The 20,203-nt window shown below is 44.1% G+C and overlaps 1 protein-coding gene across 1 annotated transcript; it reads right to left on the bottom strand.

Annotated features, from left to right (window-relative positions):
* Positions 1 to 307: 307 nt before the first annotated feature.
* On the bottom strand, positions 308 to 17,817 carry LOC117046794 (lipase member M-like). The gene is made up of 9 exons (XM_033149200.1): positions 17,713 to 17,817; positions 13,995 to 14,112; positions 12,907 to 13,105; positions 9,304 to 9,413; positions 8,038 to 8,177; positions 7,393 to 7,542; positions 2,799 to 2,870; positions 2,481 to 2,546; positions 308 to 956 (listed from the first exon to the last, which is right to left on the bottom strand). The coding sequence occupies exons 1-9, from the start codon at positions 17,815 to 17,817 to the stop codon at positions 723 to 725; spliced, it is 1,194 nt and encodes a 397-aa protein (XP_033005091.1). The 3' UTR covers positions 308 to 722.
* Between the last annotated feature and the right edge of the window lie 2,386 nt (positions 17,818 to 20,203).

Here is a 20,203-nt window from a genome sequence, read left to right as displayed (position 1 = left end):
CGAGAATTGTTTGATCAGAAAGTCTTTTAAGTTGTCTTGCTCTAGTTCTGCCAAATGCAGCTCTTCTTTTCAAGGATACCGGGGCAAATAAACAAAGCAGGTGAAAGATGAACCAAAGTACCTTTATTGAAAAAAACAAAGCATACATACCTAAATCACCATGTCCCCAATCTGTTCAAATGGGTAGCAAGAACACACAAACAGACTCACAGTACCCTCACCCTGGGTCCATGACAAGGCTCTCTCTCCCATCCCAAATGCCTGCCTTTTATAGAGAGCTTGATCTTAATTAGAAACATCTGTGGTCAAACATCCAAGCTCTCTTTCCTTAAAGAAACATCCACACAGAAGCTAATTTTGGGGCGCTGCTCAGATATGGGGAGAACTCCAAGACATGCCACTCTATCTCCTTGTGACAATATCTTCCAGATTGTTTCCCATACACTATTATTCTGTCCTTGTACTCTATTATGTCTATCCTTTGTCAGTTGTTGCTGTTCTCCATCATACATTGGGCGGAGCTAGTATTCTGTTGCTGTTTGTTAAGTACTCCATTGCACCGTTTCAAGCCACATTGTTTTCCAACTAAAGCAAACTCTGGGTTTCAGTGGCCTAGAAGGGCTCTCCACATTAGCAGGGCACAGGGTTTGTTGTGACAGGTGTAAAATAAAGACTGGTTAATAAAAGATAGTGAATTAAATCTTTTATAGCAAAATATCGATTTACAGAGACTTCCCCATCCACTCTATGATTTTGCAATACAACAGTTTGGGGGCATCGAGGCCACAGATGAAATCCCAGTGGTTCCAGTATGAAATATTTTCGTAGTAAACTAGGTTAGAGATGCGAGGAAGTAGGACGGCTATATTTCCTGGGCTTGCAATCAAGTCATTTCCAGCAGACCACACTGCAGTTGGTACACTCATGTCTTCTATTTTATACAAAGGTGGAACACTCTGAAGAGTAAAAGACAGAGGATCATTAAACACCCACAAACACCCACATGTTCTTTGTGACAGCACCTTGACACAATTCAGACTACCTATGGGCTGTTCACAGGTTTATATGGAGGGTGGATTTTCCTTCTTCCTAACTAGGACACTCATGGACTGCTAGTATGCTTTAAATAGGGATGAGTGAATCCACTGAGGCTCTCCTCGGATTAGCTGCTGTCTACCCCCCCCCCCCATTTTGCACCCAAAACCCATATAAAAAAACAGCAATTGTACCTCTGTCCTCTGTAGAAATGGTTTTAACCGCTTTTAGAATTTGTGGTTTATATAATTGCAAAAAAGTGAATTAATGAAACCCCAAACCAGTGGTGGGCGGAAACCCTGAGGCAATCTGAGTGGCAGTACAAGCTCCCCTGAAGAGCTACCCCTGTGGTCTGTGGCCCATCATGCAGCTAGAATGATGATGGGAGGAAAAAGAGGAGAGTTCTCCTCATTTCTTTGCTGCCAGAACCATGTCACCTGTGTGTTTGAGGTCGTGTAAATGGCTCTGGGGCCCTTCCAAGCACTTGGAGATTGATCTGAGAGAGGAAAGGGAGTTTGGGAGTTGGGAGATTCACTCCACATTTTGAGGAGGTTGTAGAGTGCCTGCTTTGCATGCATAAACCCCTGCCTGAAATCCTGGAGAGCTGCTGCCTCGGTGTTACACAACTCTGAGCTACATGGACCAGCGGTCTGACTCGCTGTAAGGCCACTTTCTGTGGGGGCCTCTCTTACTGCAGTTTGTTTCCAAGCCAGGCTTCTGCATCACCCCTGCTTATATTAAAACATAACTATAAAACTCAGGATCGGAACTGTCGTATTTGGACTAAGAGTATTGGAGCTGGACAAAATAAGAATACCAATCCCTGAAATCCAGAACAAAGATTGTTTAATTTGGTATTGGATAATTGGCTTTTTTAATCATATTGTAATTTGGTAATGTATTAATGTGGCTTTTATTGGATTGTTATAAATGAAAATTAATTTTAAATTATTATTTTTTTTAAAAAAAGAACATATTGTGGAATGTGGTGTAATTAATACCTAGTCTATGGTAAGTGATACTGAGTTTGCACTCTTCTTTAAGGGATTAAGAACATGTCTTCCACATCACATTCATTTAGTCTAGGATTCTTGACCCCACAATGGCCAACTGGTTATCCCCACAAACTGTGATGATCACAGCTGCTGTGGTCTCTCTATAGTAACTATGTAATCAGAGACATTCTGCTTCTGAACATGAAGAGTAGTAGACAAGCTAGTCCTAATCTGAGTAAACCTATTGAAGCTACACATGGCTAACTCAAGTTCGTCCATTTCAATGGGTCTACACTGAATAGATCTTAGTTGGATACAACCCATTTGAGGGTTGTTATGAGAATATGAAAGGGAGGAGAACAACGTATGAGCTCCGTGGAGGAAAAATGAAATACATATAAATAAGTGAAGAAACTTATTTGTTCACACACACAAAATGTTCTCTCTTACCTGGTTATATCTTGCCTCATTCTCATTCCCGTAGTCAAAATATCTGAATAACCCTGAATCTTTTATCTATCAAAATGATAGGAAAGCCATAGAATTAGATATTACATTATACATATTACTGAACATTGTGAAAACTCTGCCACTGCTGGTATTATCAGCAGACAGCTTGTTAAGCACACTAACAATTCCAGTATCTTTGGTGGAAGCTCTAACAGTTAAATGTTATATGCAATCAATATGAGTTTGCAATTTTTGACAGACTAATGGAACATAGAACCCTCTTGACCACCACATCTGCTTAAAAGTACACAACTGTACCTGTTTCCAGTGTAGTAAGGTTTTAGATGATGTTGAATCTGGAAAATGAGCTGTATACACATCTGCACGGCTCTGTGAGAAACATTTGATTTGAAAAGCAGACACAGTTTATTTTATTTTATTTTTTAAAAAATAATCTGAGGAACAAGCAAAGGCAACTACATCTGTAACTATTTAGTTTAGAGACTTCCGGCGAGGACGCCATTGCGGGCGGTCGTGGGTCGCTTCGGCAGGGACTGCAAGGACTGTATTAGATGGTGTCTGGAATTGTGGACTTAGAAGAAAAGAGGACATTCTGGAAAATGTTTTTTGTGTAAGATGGAGAAAAGTCTGGGGGGAGACCCCGAGATGGAGTAAGAAAATGGTCAGAAAAGGGATAGGGTGAATTATCTAAAATATAATTAGGATGGTTTATTATGGTACCCTGAAGCCGATGTGTTAAGATTTTAAGCTTTAGAACTAGAGAAGAGATATTTGATTTTTTTTATTAGCAGCAGTTTAAGTGAAATAAGAAGTATAATGTTAGTTAAGAAGTGATGGATTAATTTGTGCAAGACTTAATTATTGAGAAAAATGTTCAGTTTAATTATATTCAGTTTAATTATTGAGAAATGTGTTCAGTTTTTCCTTAGATTATTTGCATTTTAGATATAAGAAGTTATTACAGTAAATGGGAATTGGAACCAAAGGAGAGAAAACGGGGGAAGTCACCTAGTATTGATTTGAAACAAGAATTTTGTGTGTGTGTGTTGAACAAGAAAAAGAATTATTGGTGTTTTAGTTTTAGTTGGGTTATATTTGTTTTATTATGTTGTTTGATTGTTTGTCTGTGTGGTGTATGTTGTTATGTTGTTCTTTGTTTGGAAAAAGCCAATAAAGTTCTTATTTGGAACTATTTAGTTTAGAAATAAGGTGAGTAGTATAGCATGACAGGAGTGCCTGGCATGCTCCGATCCATGGGGTCATGAAGAGTTGTACACAACTAAACAACCAAACAACAACAAGGATATCATACAACATGGGTAGGCAAACTAAGGCCCCGGGGCCAGATCCAGCAGGCGGACAGTCCAGGAATCAGTATGTTTTTACATGAGTAGAATGTGTGCTTTTATTTAAAAGGCATCTCTTGCTTATTTGTGGGGGCATAGGAATTCGTTCATTTAACCCCCCAAAAATATAGTCCAGCCCCCCACAAGGTCTGCAATACAGTAGACTGGCCCCCTGCTGAAAAAGTTTGCTGGCCCCTGGCATACAATTATGCATGGTGCAGAGGGAGAGGGAGGGGTTTTCACCCTCTTGTATTTCATGAACCTGAGGCTACCCAGTGAAGCTTTTGGTTGGGCGATTCAGGACAGACAAAGCAAATGATCTTTGCCACCCAGTTCATAGTTCAACTGGGAATTCACTTCTGCAAGATGCAATGCTGGCTTTGAAAGAAATTGAGAAAAACATCATGGAAGACAGATCAGTCAGTGGCTGCTTGTCATGACAGCTATGTAATCAAGGCAATGTCCAACCTCAATGCTGTGCTTTTGAGAGTATTAAAAGCAGTAATATTTTTTTCTAGAAAAAGAGGTGCCAGACCTCATCATGATCACCTCCCTCTTTCTCTTAGAATGCCAACGGTGCCCACCTGAGAGGTGCCAGTGAGTTCCAGCTAAAAAAGGGCCCTGATTTAAAGTATTTTAAAAGCCCAGTCATACTGATATTCCTTTGATTATATTTGAATTTCTTGTTGTATGGTATTTTGTGTTTGCCTAGTACTTAGGGGATTGGTTTGCATGAAACGCTGAGCTGAAATTCTTGACTTAGTTCAAATGGGCAAGTGTGAAGATCCCTGGAAAAGAGTTTGCTGCATTCCTCTTTCGGTCCTCCTGCTCTTGCACTGCTGTCAGCTAAACCATGTTTTGGCTTGGCTTAGCATGTCACCCAAACACAAGTTCGTGGTTTGTATCCAGTCTAGACAAACCTTGAGCTGTAAACCCAGGAACTCTAATCTCTCTAGGATCCCATTTGCTCACTTTTCATGTTTAGCAATGGTCACCTGAGCTGCTCCACATCTGCCTCTCTCAGGTTTCCAAGGCTGAGATAGCACCACCTTGTAGTGGTAGTGGGGAATAGAGGGGACACATTGCAATGAGAAAAGGACTGGAGCAGGAAGCTATGCAATTTCATTGAGAATGAGGAATCTGGGCAAACACCAGTGATTTCAGAAAACATTTGAAGTGTAGTAGAAATGACTTTCGGTCTGGCTGCCATGGTTGATGGCTGTGTGTTTTTTTCCCATCAGAGCTTTTCCGTGCTGATAAGGAAGGGAATATGAGAGTAATTAGCTGCCCCAAAACTCCTCCAAGGTTGTGGTGGAGGCAGATTCAGCCTCAGTTGCACAATATATACCGCCCATTCCAAGGGAATGTGGGGCAGAGAGCATTGGATGGAAAACACGCATGTCTAGGTAACTATCTGAATGTCGTCATGAGCAGAGGGTTCCTGCTTAATTTAAAAGATAAAATTTGGACTTATTTAGCAGGCTTGCTTTGAACCAGTGGAGAGAAAATAACTTGCAAATTTAACCAGCCTCTGAGAAGGATTAGATCTGGAGAAAGACTTTTCTTACAACTTAAGACACTGCTTGGAATATGTGAGTAGACTTTAAATCTAACAAATGAAAAGGATGGGGTGGAATCTGGACTATGAGTTAATTAAGAGGAGGAGGAAAGCACACCCCGGTATGATTTATTGGATCAGCGTAGAAGTGGCATCTCATTAACAGCTGGAGAGAAATTTGGATGTTTGTCTGAGATTTATGGTGGAGTGGATGCAATTTAAAATCTGCAAGCAGCCATTGACAAGTGAAAGTAACTTTGCTAAGTCTAGTTACAGGTAGGTAGCCGTGTTGGTCTGCCGTGGTTGAAGCAAAATAAAAAAATTCCTTCCAGTAGCACCTTAGAGACCAACTAAGTTTGTTATTGGTATGAGCTTTTGTGTGCATGCACACTTCTTCAGATTTTTTATTTTATTTTGCTAAGTCTGACCAGCTTGTTGAATCAACATATGGATTAATTATATAGCCCTAGGGGGAGGTAAGCCTTCAATGTTCTATTTCTTGATATTTGTATTCCCAGTTATATTTGGTAAAACCTCCCCCGGAAAGGCTACCACTTAAAAAAGGCTGGTTTAGAAAAGCATTTGGTAGCTGCTTTGATTTGTTTATATCTGGACTGAGGGTGGACTTGGCAGCCACCTTCAGTGGGCAAAATCCTGGACTGAGTTGTTAAGATTTGGCAGAAATATCAGCTTGCAAAGAGATGCTGCGAACGCACAGAGGGGAACCCCAGATAGTTGCCAAGGGCTACTGGTGTCTCTTTGTTTGAGACTTGGAATATTACAGCCCTCGAGAGCAGAAATATAATATGGATTTCAACAAGGAAGATTCCACACAAATTTATAGAAGCAAAAGTTGAACAGATCAGTGGCTGAAGGAATAAAAATAAATAAAAGACAGAAGGATTAACATCGGAGTGGTTCACTGAAGAATTATGAAATGCAATGTGACATGGGTTGATCAGCACTCTGTGAACTTCAAAGCATGGGAAGACGCTCAAAAAGATCAGCATTTGTATTTGGCTTTTTATGATTTGTTGTAATTTGGAATGTTTTAATGTTGTTTTAATTGGTTCAAAATGGAGAATTTAATAAATGTTATTTCGAAGGAGAAGAAGAAGAAGTGTAGTAGAAATGAGCATAGGTTTGTTGCGTTGAAAACACATTCTGATATGAAATCATATCATGTGCGATCTGCACATATGCAAACATGCCAACCCACTAAGGCTTCAATGCTGTGCACATTTTTCTTGAGAATAAGTTTGATTGAACTCAGTGAGACTTGCTTCTGAGTAGGCCTGTATAGGATTGTGGTGTAATGGTGCAATTCTAGGCATATGTACTCAGGAGTAAGTGCTCTTACATTTCTGAGCACAATTCAAAGCGTTGGTGCTGACATTTAAACCTCTAAATGGCCTCGGCCCAGTATACCTGAACGAGCGTCTCCAGCCCCATCGTTCTCCCCGGACACTGAGGTTCAGCTCTGAGGGCCTTCTGGCGGTTTCCTCACTGCGAGAAACAAAGTTACAGGGAACCAGGCAGAGGGCCTTCTCGGTGGTGGCACTCACCCTGTGGAATGCCCTCCCGTAAGATGTCAAGGAAATAAACAACTATCTGACTTTTAGAAGACAGGTGGAGGCAGCTCTGTTTAGGGAAGTTTTTAATATTTGATGTTTTATTGTGTTTTTAATATCCTGCTGGAAACAACCCAGAGTGGCTGGGGAGGCCAGGCCAGATGGGCAGGGTATAAGTAATAAATTTATTATTATTATTATTATTATTATTATTATTATTATTATTATTATTATTTTCAATGGGACTTTTCCAGTGTGTAAAGCATTTTCATCTGACTCTAAGTGAGATTTCAATTTTCCATGGACTTTTTGCTCCTTTTGGAAGCTTTTTGCCTCAAAAACGAAAGCTTGTGAAAATCAGAACATATAGCTAAACAGCTAATCAACTACTATGCCTTCTTCACATATCTACATACCATATTTAGATTTGTTGCGTTGAATCCACCCGAAAGAGTGAAAATGAGACGCACACATAATTTCTGCATAAAAGATGCGCGGCATAATTTCTGCATAAAGTCTCTCGCAGGCTTGCGAGACAACACAAATTCTCCTCTGACAAGCGTGCTCTGTAAAGATATAAAGACCTTACATATAATGAAGCTTTCAAAAAGTGGCAAAATAAGCTACATGCCTCTAGGGATTTCCTTGTCCCTGGTTGTCCAACCTTTCCACAACCGCTGATAACACCCAGATCCAGTTACAGGAAGCCTTGTAAGCCTGTCCAACCAAATCTACTTACAATTCCCCATCAGACCTTCCAGTTCAATGCAGGAAGGTTGGGGGTGTGGACAGTGGTGAAGCTGCATGCTCTGACACCGGGGAGGAGAGCAGACGGGGGCGTGGCTGGCGCACATCCTGGGGGTGTGGCATGTCGCCTGAGGGGGGCATGGTGTGCGTCCCAGGGGCGTGGCGCCCGGTGTGGTGTAGAGTGCATGACGTGTGTCTGGCAGCCAGCCATGATGGTACACCCTCCCTGATGTTGCCGGGGGCAATGCGCTCCCCCCACCCCACCCACCGTTCCTCCGCCAATGGGTGCGGATAGTCACAAAATAGTGATTCACCTTGGATGAGTATTCAGGAAATATGGTGCTCAGTTTAAAAAAGGGGCATGTTGAATACTGAAGAGAGATCGAAGGAGCCAGGGCAAAAAACATGTTGACTTTCTGAGACAGTTCTGGTATGACTGAAAATGCGATGAAACCTAAAGGGGAGAGGAGGGCAAACGGGGGAAAAAACACAGTGGGTATTTGGAGCTGCTGATAACCATATGTTAAGAAATTCGTTCACCAGTTGAAAGGGTACTCCCTGCAGAGGCAGACTTAGAGTAGCACAACCAGCTTGGTTGCACTAGGTGCAGATCCTTGGGGGTGCTGCAACAATGATTAAGGGCACTGAATTTTGGCGTTTCACAGGGTGCCACGGAAATTTGAGACCCCAAGATCCACCTCTGCTCCCTTGTCCTATAGCAGAGGAGAACCTGTGGTCCCCCTGATGTTGCCGCAACACAACTCCCATCATCCCTGGCTGAGGCTGATGGGAGTTGAAGTCCAACAGCATCTAGAGGGCCATGGGTTCCCTATATATACCTCATATGGAGTGGAAAAACCCAACCATCACCCCTCCTTGCTTTAGGTTGAAGCCAGTTGCCAGTAAAGTAAGGCAATGTAGGTGATTCTTTAAAAATTTCTCTTTTGCAGATATACTCATTAGGTGAATGAACAGATTTACAATGAACTCTCCCCCTGGAACTACCCCAAACTACACAACAACATCCTTGTACCCAGTGCTATTTTTCTAGGGAGAAAGGTGACAGAACTCACCCTGAGTTCTCTTATAATGGCAATGACACCCACCTGAGAGGTGCTGGAACGGAGTTCCTGTGAGTTCCGGCTGAGAAAAAAGCTCTGCTCATACCTATTCTAGACTTCATCTTCAGGTCATATAGGCATTTTTTTTAAATTTTAGACTTGGTATTACTACACAGCAACTGTAATATAACCTAAGGTAAATGGGAACAGCACTAAGGTCTGCTTCCCTTGTTACTACAAAGCCCTAAAATGGACCTCACACTTCGAAGGTCTGGACCACAGCTTTGTGTGCAGCAGGGCCAGAGTTGTCATGATAACTGTGGGACTTATTGCAAGGCTTCATTCTGTGACATCCAAGGTTCTTTTCATTCCCACTGAATAGCTGGTGGTTTCAGGGCAGGGGGACCCAGAAGGCCAATTGAAAACTGGATCTGGGATGCATCTAGCCTGGGGGCTGGTTATTTCTGATCCCTGGTCTACTAGAAAGAGACAAAAATGGACCAGTCCACTTTAGCATACCAATGGTAGCGCCTTGAGAGTGGCCTACGTAATACAGTTGCTTCTGCCCAGTTTTCTTCAGAATGAAGTTGATCATTGCTGGAAGATCATAGATGGCCATTTCATGGAAACTGAAGCAAAGGTTTAAATGTTATTGCAGAATTTATGACACTTATTCCTATGAACTCCCAGATGTTTCACACAGTGTTGTCTTCTGCAAGGTTTTTTTTTTGAAATGTGGGTGAAGAACCAGGTGGTGGAGCCACCATCTCTACTCTCCACTTTAATTTTGCAGGGGTGGCTTCCAACAACAGAACATCACTAAACATCACCCCACCACTTTTTCCACTTCACACACGAATCTCATGAAGAACCATCACACATAAAAGCAAGCTGTAGGATGTGAAGATATTCAGTGTGTAGACCTCTACTTCTTTCCACACATTCTGGAATCATGCAGGTCACAGTACGTATGTGGAAAGCCAACATGCATAGAGATCTATAGCTTTTAGTTACTGTCCTGCTCAGTGTAACCCTATTGAAATTCAGGGTGTGACGAGGGAAGGTGGGGGTGATTTGATTCAGTTTGCATTGAAACCTGAATTTTTCAAATTTGCACTTTCTGAAACGAAATGACAACTGAAACACAACAATCCTTCAAAATTCATATTAATCCATATGTTGTGATGCCATTCTCCAACCAATCAAGATTGCAAAAATGCACATATTATGCAAAGCTATGAATAAAAATTAGTGTAAATGACATGATGAAATGTGCACACCAAAATATATTAAGAGAAATTTGCACTAAAGCACTGAAGAAGACTTGTTAAACAGAAAATTTTCAAATTGCTGCAGATATGTGGAGAACCAAATTTAAGATTGGAAAAACATGACAAACAGAGAACTAAAACCGACAGATCCTTCCATCCCTAACTAGAAGTAACAGGTTCACCCAGCCACAATTGTCCCCTCACATATGAATCATGGGAAGGGGCATTGTGAGGATTAAAAATGTTGCCTTTTCAAAAGGCCAGAAGGCTGCAATGGCTGGATGACTGCAGACAGCAGAATCTTTCTTACACATATCTTTAGAAGAGCTTATGGTTAGGAAAAGAACAGGTTGTGGTTAGGAAGATTATAGAAAGGGCTGTTTGCAACCGTTTGTGGTTTATCTGTACGTTTCAACTAATATGGGTCTCGGTTACACCCACTAGTGGTTGGGGTGTGGCTTTATTGTTTGAGTCAGTGTTTAAAAACATAAGAAACATGGACCAATAAGGAGAAAGGTAAACAGGAGTAGTGGTCGTTGGAACTAGAGTAATGGGAGATGTCAACAAAGGCGGGGAATTTAGTATTGTAACTAGGCCGTCATGATAGGCTGTAAACCTTGCATGTACCCAGCCAATGGGGAAACAAGGGAGGAAACCTGTGCTTTGGGTATAAAGAATATAAGCTTTTGCCTTGCCAATTTGGGGTGTTCCTACTTTTGACATCCGCTCTTGTAAGACATCCGCTCTTGCCTCCCCTGCTAAAGCCCATGCCTAACATGTTGGTGCTGCTGGTAGGGATGAAAAGAGAGAAGAGTTCCATGACTTTGTGGTCAAAAAGTCTTTCAAAGAGGCTGAAAGATTGGATACTGCAGAGAGCATCTTGATTGTTTCTGCAAAATTATATCATTGCACTGGTGAATAACTGATGGCATGGGGCCTGTGGCACAATAGTGGGAGTCCATTATTTACATGGATGAGGTCCCTAGATTGATCTCTGGCATCAGCCTTGAAGGACTTCTGCATGGACTTCCGGCGACGGCGCCATTGCGGACGGTCGAGGGTCGTTTCGGCAGCGAAGCGACCCTGGCCTTCCCGGGGGTAGGAGCCCCGCTACCGCACAGCGGGGCTCTGCTAAACCGCGGGTCGAGCGTCCCGCGGCATGGGCACTCCAGCTGGCTCAAAATTTCGCTGAACCCTTCTCCCGATCCCCTTGTAAAAAAAAAGAAGGAGAACCCCCGTAAGCCGTGAGTACGGAGGCTATTTGACTAAATTTTGACAATTGGCTCTCTGGGAGGAATGCAAAAAGGAAGCCTGTTCCTCTCCCTGCAGAGTGTGAGAAATAACAATGTTTTCTACTGCTGCTGCATAAGCGGATACAGTGTTTCTACGGACCTCTTTTGACAAGTCTGATCGGCTGAATCCCCGATAGGGGAACTAAGAAGTTGGAAGTATTTCGTCCTTTAAACGTTGGATTATAATCTTTTCACCCCGATTTAGGGGGAAATGGCGGCAGAGATTTGTGGTGGAGATTGGTGGTTAAAGATGGAAAAGTACTGAAACTTGATACCCCCATGCCTACTTCTACCATGCTTGGTTTCGTTTTTAAACTGGTGTTAGATCCGGGTATGACCCACGGACAAAGGATAATTTTTCTGAAGTTGGAATTGTTAAACCAGAAATTAGAATTGCTGAAGCAAGATGCTGATGGAATGTTTTTAGCAACGAGAAGAACTTTTGAGAACTTTTTTAAACCTGAAGAAAACCTTGCCAGGGAACTTGAGGATTTATTTGAGCAAGAATATATAGTGACTATGCAACTCCAAAAAGAAGGGAAATCCTGGTGGTGTGAGAGGCCCAGGGTTGAAGGACATATTATATCCGATTTCTGGGGTGAGAGCCCAGAAATGAAGGGAAAAGATTTGTGGAAACTACAATTAGAAAATGACTGGAAGTTAGAAATAGAGATGCTGGAAGATGATGGTTTGTTCCCCCTGGAGTTCTCTGCAAGGATATCTGCGGACTGTTTGCTGGCTTTTGGTTATAAAGAAAAAGAGGACATTCTGGACAATGATGGAAGGTGGTGGAGAGAAGTCGGATGGGTGATCCCGAGATGGCGAAGGAAAATGGACAGAAGAGGGATAGGGTAAAATGTTTATAAAAAATGTATTAGGACGGCTTACCATGGTACCCTGAAATCGGTGTGTTAAGAAATTTCTGATTTGAATTATTGAAGGAATATTTGGATTGATTATTAGCAGCAGTTTTAGTTAAATAAGATGTTTAAGAATTGATTTTAGAAGAAGTAATTTGTATTGTGAAGTTATATTATATATTAAGAAATTATATTCGAATATTTAGATGGTAATGGATTTAAATTTCAAAGATGAGAAGTTAATAAAGTAAATAAGATTTGGAAGCATAGGAGAGAGAAAACGGGGGAAGTCCCCCAAGAAGATTTGAAACAATTATTTTTTTAAATTAGTGAAAGGAATGTTGGTGTTCCAGTATAGGTTTGTATTTTTGTAATGTTGTTATTTTTGTATTGATTGTTATATCTGTTGTTGTATGTTTCTATTGTGTGTGTATTTGTTTGTGTGGAAAACCAATAAAATCTTTGTAAAAAAAAAGAAGAAGAAGAAGGACTTCTGCATGAAACCCTGGAGAGGCACTGCCAATCACTGTTGACAGTACTCAGGTAGATGACCCATGCTTGCTTTTGTAATGTCATCTGAGTGAATAATAGGTTTTTGCAAATTTCATGAATATTAATTATCTTCATAATTAAATAGTTAATGTGCGAGATAATACTGTCAATTGGTATAATATTTTTTCTTTTTTCTATCCAAACTACCTGAAATCCCAAAATTCATCTTGGTCAGCTGAAAAATGCTCGTTTCTCTGAGACCAGCTCGTTCCTCTGCTGTTCCCCAGCCAAACATCATAGCCGGCATCTGCTAATATGAATCCGATGCTGTTGTTGGCCATATTTTCGACCCAGAAGCTAGATTCTCCAAGTAGTCCATGTTGCAGTAACACAACAGGCTTGGGACCTAGTTTAAAAAAGAAAATTTTAAAACAAAGAGGATGAGAATTTCCGTCCCATGATAACAATGATATTAAGAAATATATCTCATGTTCAGAAACCATTATTTATATTTCAGTACATTATGCCAATACGTTTGTTAGGGACATGAATCGGAGCCTTGACTGTAGAAGAGACTTATTATCAAAGCCCTATTCAAGCATTCAAAAGAATATGTGAACACTGAATCGGGGTGTGTGCAGCCAACTGCCCTGCTCCCAAAGTCCCGACATGCACTGGGCATGTGCATCCCACCACTGACTTTCCTGGAAGCTTTGAAGCGACCTTGAAAGCATGTTCTTCTCAGTACCTTTCCACGTGCTTCTATGGGGATGCTTCCATGTGATTCTGACCAAGCAGGCTGGTTCTCACTTACAGAGAGGCTTGGAACTGCATTCAACTGAGAGCACTTAGAAGCTCCTTTCAGGCCTTCCTGCTCAACAGTTGCAGTGGCAGATTTTAGACTTCTAAATTTCAGTGGTGCCTCCCGCCTCTCTCCTTCTGCTGTTCATCATAGATGCAGTGCCCCCTGCAGCACCCTTTTGGCTTGGCACCCACTGCGGGTAAACCTGTGGCACCCCCCTAAATTGGCCTTTGACACCAGGAGTGGAGCGGGTTTTCCTGCCCTTCTGCCCCTCCAGTTTAAGCCCACCTGTGATTCTGAATGCTTCAGTGGAGCTCTAGGGGTCATGTAATGGCCTTCTGGGACCAGTCGCTTCTGGGCTTGACTGAGGCTTTGATAGCTTAAGTAAAGCTTTTGTATTTACAAAACACTGCACTGGCATAGTGATTAAGGCTTTTCTCATACCACTTTCATAGACTTAGGATTTGTTAAAATATAAATATATACCAGATACCTCTGACTGTAAGATTTTTTCTTCCAAAGGGTATTCTGTTTATTGTCAAATAATAGCCATCATCTGTTAAGACTTCGTACTTTTCACTGGGGTATCCTTTGTAACAGATCAGCTCACTCTGAAAAAGAAATAAAATAAATTGCTGAGATATTTTAATTCATAATGTTTTAATCTGTCTGCCAGAGAGGAGACCACCTTGGGTGTGAGTCCTGGTAGACCTGCTCCATACTGCTCAAGTGTCCCAATTTAACCAGGACATCCTGGATTGACAAAAGCCGCCCTAGCTTCTGTTCCCAATTTGAGATTTTGGCTCCCGCATTCTGGCATAGCTAGTATGTGAACAGTGTTGTTATATGGTTTAGTCACCAGATGGCACTGGAGGGAGTTGTATCTATGTGGAGTCAGCAGTTTCTTGTGTCTTTTCTTGTTTAAGAGACACAGTGTGAGTGTGTGAGCTTTCAGCAGTGCATCCTGCGTCACAGGTGAAGTTTCGCACATCCAGGTATCATGTATGGGTATCAGTGTAACATGAAACTCTGTATATTAGTCTGTTGTCTGTCTTCGGCTGAAATGGCAGCACTTTCGCCTGGCTGAAGGTATATTTTACTGCTCTTAATTAACCATTCATTTTATGAGCTGGGAGTTGCCGTGACACAGCTAAAATGCTGGTGGTCATCAAGGTTTTTTCCATCTCATGATTCTGCTGACTGCGTCATTTACCAGAAGGGTTAACGCCACACACAATAAACTGTGGTCTTTACACATTACAGTGGTACCCCGCAAGACGAATGCCTCGCACAACGAAAAACTCGCAAAACGAAAGGGTTTTGCGAGTTTTTAGTTGACTCGCGAGACGAATTCGTCTATGGCTCTTTTTCGCAAGACGAATTCGTCTGGCGAGGTACCACTGTAAGCACCGGAGCCTCGCCCCGCCATGTTTTAAAGCTGCAGGGAGTGTTGCTGTTCGCTCCTTGCAGCTTTAAAACGCTGCGCGACGCGGATCCGGTGCACGGGGGGCGGCGTCGGATCGCGCACGGCCATCCAAAATGGCGGCACGATCCCCCCGCCCCCCAGAGCCTTGCCCCGCCGTGTTTTAAAGCTGCAGGGAGTGCTGCTGTTCGCTCCTTGCAGCTTTAAAACGCGGCGCGACGCGGATCCGGTGCGCGGGGGGCGGCGTCGGATCGCGCACGGCCATCCAAAATGGCGGCGCGATCCCCCCGCCCCCCCGGAGCCTTGCCCCGCCGTGTTTTAAAGCTGCAGGGAGTGCTGCTGTTCGCTCCTTGCAGCTTTAAAACGCGGCGCGACGCGGATCCGGTGCGCAGGGGGCGGCGTCGGATCGCGCACGGCCATCCAAAATGGCGGCGCAATCCCACTCCGCCCCCCCGCGCACCGGAGCCTCGTCGCGCCGTGTTTTAAAGCTGCAGGGAGCCAACAGCAGCACTCCTGTTCGCTCCCTGCAGCTTTAAAACGCGGTGCCGCGCCATTACAGGGAGCTGTAAAGGCTTACCTTTTTCTCCGGTCGGGAGGGGTGTTGTGCATCGCATCCATCTTGGATCGACTGTGCATGTCTGCGATCTCCAGACATGCACAGTGCTGCTGTTGGCTCCCTGCAGCTTTAAAACACGGCGCGACGAGGCTCCGGTGCGCGGGGGGGCGGAGTGGGATCGTGCCGCCATTTTGGATGGCCGTGCGCGATCCGACGCCGCCCCCCGCGCACCGGAGCCTCATCGCGCCGCGTTTTAAAGCTGCAGGGAGCGAACAGGAGTGCTGCTGTTGGCTCCCTGCAGCTTTAAAACATGGCGGGGCAAGACTCCGGTGCGCGGGGGGGCGGAGTGGGATCGCGCCGCCATTTTGGATGGCCGTGCGCGATCCGACGCCGCCTCTCCCCACCGGAGCCTCATCGTGCCACGTTTTAAAGCTGCAAGGAGCGAACAGCAGTGCTGCTGTTCGCTCCCTGTAGCTTTAAAACACGGCGCGGCGAGGCTCTGGTGATGGTCGGAAGGGGCCCCCGGACTTTTTCCCCCATAGGAACGCATTAATTAAATTTTAATGCGTTCCTATGGGAAACGGTGCCTCGCAAGACGAAATTTCCGCAAGACGAAAAGTCTTGCGGAACGAATTAATTTCGTCTTGCGAGGCACCACTGTACATTCACCAAGTGCACAAGATGCATATTCGTACACAAATATTTGAGCTGTATAGTGATACTGTAATTCCCATGTAGGGTTCCATGAGTGTACAGTCTGCGTACCTGTGTTGAGCTGTACAAATCAACAAGTATAGACTCAGTGACAGAAAACACCTGTACATGTGTAGAGATCGCTTCAACCTGTGTCCACTGTGTAAACAACCCCCTCCCCCAAAGTTCTTGTCTACCTTCCTCACTGGTGTGCTTTTTAAGTCGTCCTTGAAATATGTGTCTTTTTTGTTCAATTATTTGCTGTAATATTTGATTTGCAATGAGCTCCTATTCAATGTGGAACAGAGAAGCACCAGCACTTACTCTACTGATGTCCAGGATCTCCGAAAGTTTCTGAGCTGCTTTCAATATTACAGACTAGGAGTCCTGGTTCCCATGCAGCACTCAGATCCTCGGCTCAGGTATTGCCAAAAGTTTCACTCCAAAATTCACCAGGTTACAAGATGCACACTTAGCAGATAATTTAGAGTGCCAAGGTACATGGCTAGGTGTAAGCTAAGATGCTATACCAATACCCAACATGTCCACAAACTCTCATTTTGAAGAAGGAATCAACATAGGCATTTCTGCAGCTGCCAACCTGAGCTATGGAACTGGGCAAGCAAGTGGGCTGGGTCTGCTCACACTGCTTCAACCACATAACATCCTGTCTGATTAAGACTCAGGAACATCCGCAGTAGCAAAAAGTGCTTCAGTAGCAGGAAGCCAAGTCAGGCAGCTCTTCTTGGGCATTTGGGATGACTGACAGCACTGAAGTAGAGTGTTCTCATGACTACCCACTCATTCCTTCTCCAGCATCCAGCTCAGCACCTCCATACCCTCCAATGTTTCTCTGATGAAAATAGGGAGACCTTATTCTATACCCTCCAACATTTCTCCAGTGGAAATAGGGGTGTCCTAAGTAAAAGTGGGGCATTCTGGGATCAAATCAGAAACTGGGACAGGTTCTGAAAATCCGGGACTGTTCCTGAAAAATAGGGACACTTGAAGGATCTGCACCTCTCAGGCCACTGGGCTACTCCCAAAGATCAACCCCCCCCACTCTTGTCCAGTTATTCCTCCCTCTTTTGAGCCACTCTGCCGAGAAGTCTGCACAGAGCTCATGACAGTAGGAGGGAAATTGGGAACAGCATTGCTTTGTGTTTCCCAGGCTCCTCAGTATCACTCCAAGGAAAAGTTCGGCATTTCTCAATGGCTTGTTTGTCATTGCTCCTAATTGCATCTTCCCACTCCATTAATCAATACTTATGCTTTGGATGTTCTAAATCTGGGATTGCCAACACTGTGCCCTGTGGATGTTGTTGGGCTAGAACCCTTGGCCAAGCAGGATGAGGCTCATGGGAACTGGAGCGCCACAACAGCAGCTTGAGGGCACCTTGTTGGCTATCCCTGTCTGTTCTAGACTGGGGGAAGGAAGACGGAACAAGTGCTGCGCTTCAGCTCCCTCAGATATGTATTCCAGGCCCATCTCATGCCTGCATCTGTAATAACATTTATAAAGAAGATTTTGTAGCTTACGACATTCATGTGAACTTCAGGATTTGCATCTCTTCTCCTCCTACTCAGTTCATCTGAGCCTCCAGTTGCTTGTATTAGGCAAGCAATGGCAACAAGCCACCACATCTTCCGTCTATGTATTGTTTGTCAAGGTGTTGTGGAAGTGGAGAAAACAAGAAAGGGTGAGGAAAACCCACAGCTATCACTTCACAAGTAATGCTGACAAAATATATACACATTAATAATTTATTCCAAAATATATAAACTGCTCTACATTCAGAGAATACCTTAGTAGCATAGAAAAAAACCCACAAAAAACTTTTAAACCTTGTGCAAATGATAAAACACTATTAAAAACACGAAACGAACGTTGCAGAACCTGAACAGACTAATTTGGGGATAGAAGTTTTCAGCCAATGTCTAAATATGTAGAAATGTTGATGCATGCTTCATAGAATCATAGAATCATAGAGTTGGAAGAGACCACAAGGGCCATCCAGTCCAACCCCCCGCCAAGCAGGAAACACCATCAAAGCATTCCTGACAGGTGGCTGTCAAGCCTCTGCTTAAAGACCTCCAAAGAAGGAGACTCCACCACACTCCTTGGTAGCAAATTCCACTGCCGAACAGCTCTCACTGTCAGGAAGTTCTTCCTAACGTTTAGGTGGAATCTTCTTTCTTGTAGTTTGAATCCATTGCTCTGTGTCCGCTTCTCTGGAGCAGCAGAAAACAACCTTTCACCCTCCTTTCAAGGAGAAGAGGATTCCAGGGATCTGGAGCCTCAGTGCCTAAAAGCACCATTTTACTTATGAAATCACCTTACGCCACATGTGCCTACTTGACCGCTTCACATAATATCCACATAATACCTACACATCTGTAAGAACTCGATCTTTCAATGTGGCAGTGCCAACACTTTGGAACTCCCTGCCTCTTGATATTAGGCAGGTGCCTTCAACGTGTTCCTTTCAGTGCCTGCTGAATACATTCTCATTTAGACAAGCCTACCCAGACTTTTAGAAAATTTTTACGAGTTTCAGTCCATTTCACTGTAGTTTTTATTTTCTATATGTTTTAAATTATGGTGTAATTTTGGGAGGATAATTTTATTTTTTAAAATCTTTTCTGCAAAACTTTTTGAAATTTTTCTATACAACCAAGCAGTACTTAGATTTTATGAACTACCTAACTAAAAAAACACATGCCTGAGTCGCAGCATGTTCTACCCACAGGGACTGGGCAGAGGCAGCGGCGTAGATAGCCGCACAGATGCCCGGGGTGGGGCACACAACCTGCAGCTGGGGCAGGGAAAGCTGCCCATGGGGGTGGGGCGAGCCAAGGCAGGGCACGCTGCATGGAGCCGTTCTGCAGCCTCCCCCTCAGCTGTAGGGCGACTGAGGTGGTGGGCAGACACAAGCCCCCCGCTGCTCGAAAAAACAGCACAAGCTTGCAGACAGTCCGCCCACCGGCTCCCCCTCAGGAGAGGCGCATGGCTCAGGCACACTGCAGGCCCCATGGTGTGGCACCCAGTGCCCCCCGCCTCACCTTGCTATGCCTCTGGATTAGGCAGATTCATGGAGGAGAGGGCTGTCGAAGGCTACTAGCCATGAAGGCTGTGCTCTGCCTGCAAAGTTGGAGGCAGAAATGCTTCTGGTTTCTGGAAATCACATGAGGGGAGAGTGCTCCTGCAGTAGCATAGGAAGGGGGGTGCGGTGGGTGCGGGAGTCATTTTTTCAAATACACATGTTTTTGCCATTTTGTCACCCCCTCAGTGATGACAACCGGGGTGGCCCTGACCCTTCGCACCCCCTTCCTACTCCACTGGGCAGAGGAGGAATGGTGGAGACTGCCTCCCCAGCCTGACCCTCCCGGAGGAAGACAGTTTAGATTTACAAACTTGGGTTGGAAGGAGGTCACAGCTCAGAAGCAGATGAGGGGAAAAGTTGGGAAATAATGGAAGAGGAGGAGGCTGAGCCGGAGCAGCTGGCTGACACGTTATCACTAGAAAGCATCCCAGACACACCATCTCCAACAACCTGGCAAGCCTTGAAATTAGGAAAGCAAAGAGCTGGAAGACAGAGGGCACTTCTCAGCACCCGTAAGAGAGACATTGAGCTTGATGAATGAGGAAGTGGGTGAGACGGTGGGGTGGAGATTCACTCGGGACAGTGGCATTATCCAAGAGGATGGGTTTTAGAGCCGCTCTCTGTAAATACTGAATAAAAAGCAGATGGTAAAAATATTGCTTGTCTTTGTACGTTGCTGGGCAACCAGCCGTGGGAGTTGCTGGCACCGGCCTGACAGGCAGATGATACCATGAAAAAAATTAACAGATTGGGGGAGGCTGCAGGAAGAGAGGCTGTTTCTCAGATATCCTAGTCCAGAACTATTTAGGGCTTTATGGTAGTGTATAATCATGAATCTAGCCTGGCAGTAAACTGGCAGCCAGTGCAATGCTTTCAGCAAAGGAATCACTTGTTGCCAATAGACTGCCTCAAAGAGCAACCATGCA

The sequence above is a fragment of the Lacerta agilis genome, chromosome 5, assembly GCF_009819535.1.
Source record: "Lacerta agilis isolate rLacAgi1 chromosome 5, rLacAgi1.pri, whole genome shotgun sequence".
In the NCBI taxonomy this organism is placed as follows: Eukaryota; Metazoa; Chordata; class Lepidosauria; order Squamata; family Lacertidae; genus Lacerta; species Lacerta agilis.
Note: the sequence above shows the minus strand (reverse complement) of the source record. Positions and strands in the feature narration are given on the sequence as shown.

What these genes read in the sequence shown, in the direction of transcription:
- LOC117046794 (XM_033149200.1), bottom strand. Translation starts at nt 17,817, where the DNA reads ATGTGGTGGCTTGTTGCCATTGCTTGCCTAATACAAGCAACTGGAGGC. An exon ending in AAAAAATCTTACAGTCAGAG is followed by an intron (nt 13,106 to 13,994) that starts GTATCTGGTATA and finishes TTTTTAAACTAG; the next exon opens with GTCCCAAGCCTGTTGTGTTA. An exon ending in ACGCAACAAATCTAAATATG is followed by an intron (nt 2,871 to 7,392) that starts GTATGTAGATAT and finishes TGTTTCTCACAG; the next exon opens with AGCCGTGCAGATGTGTATAC.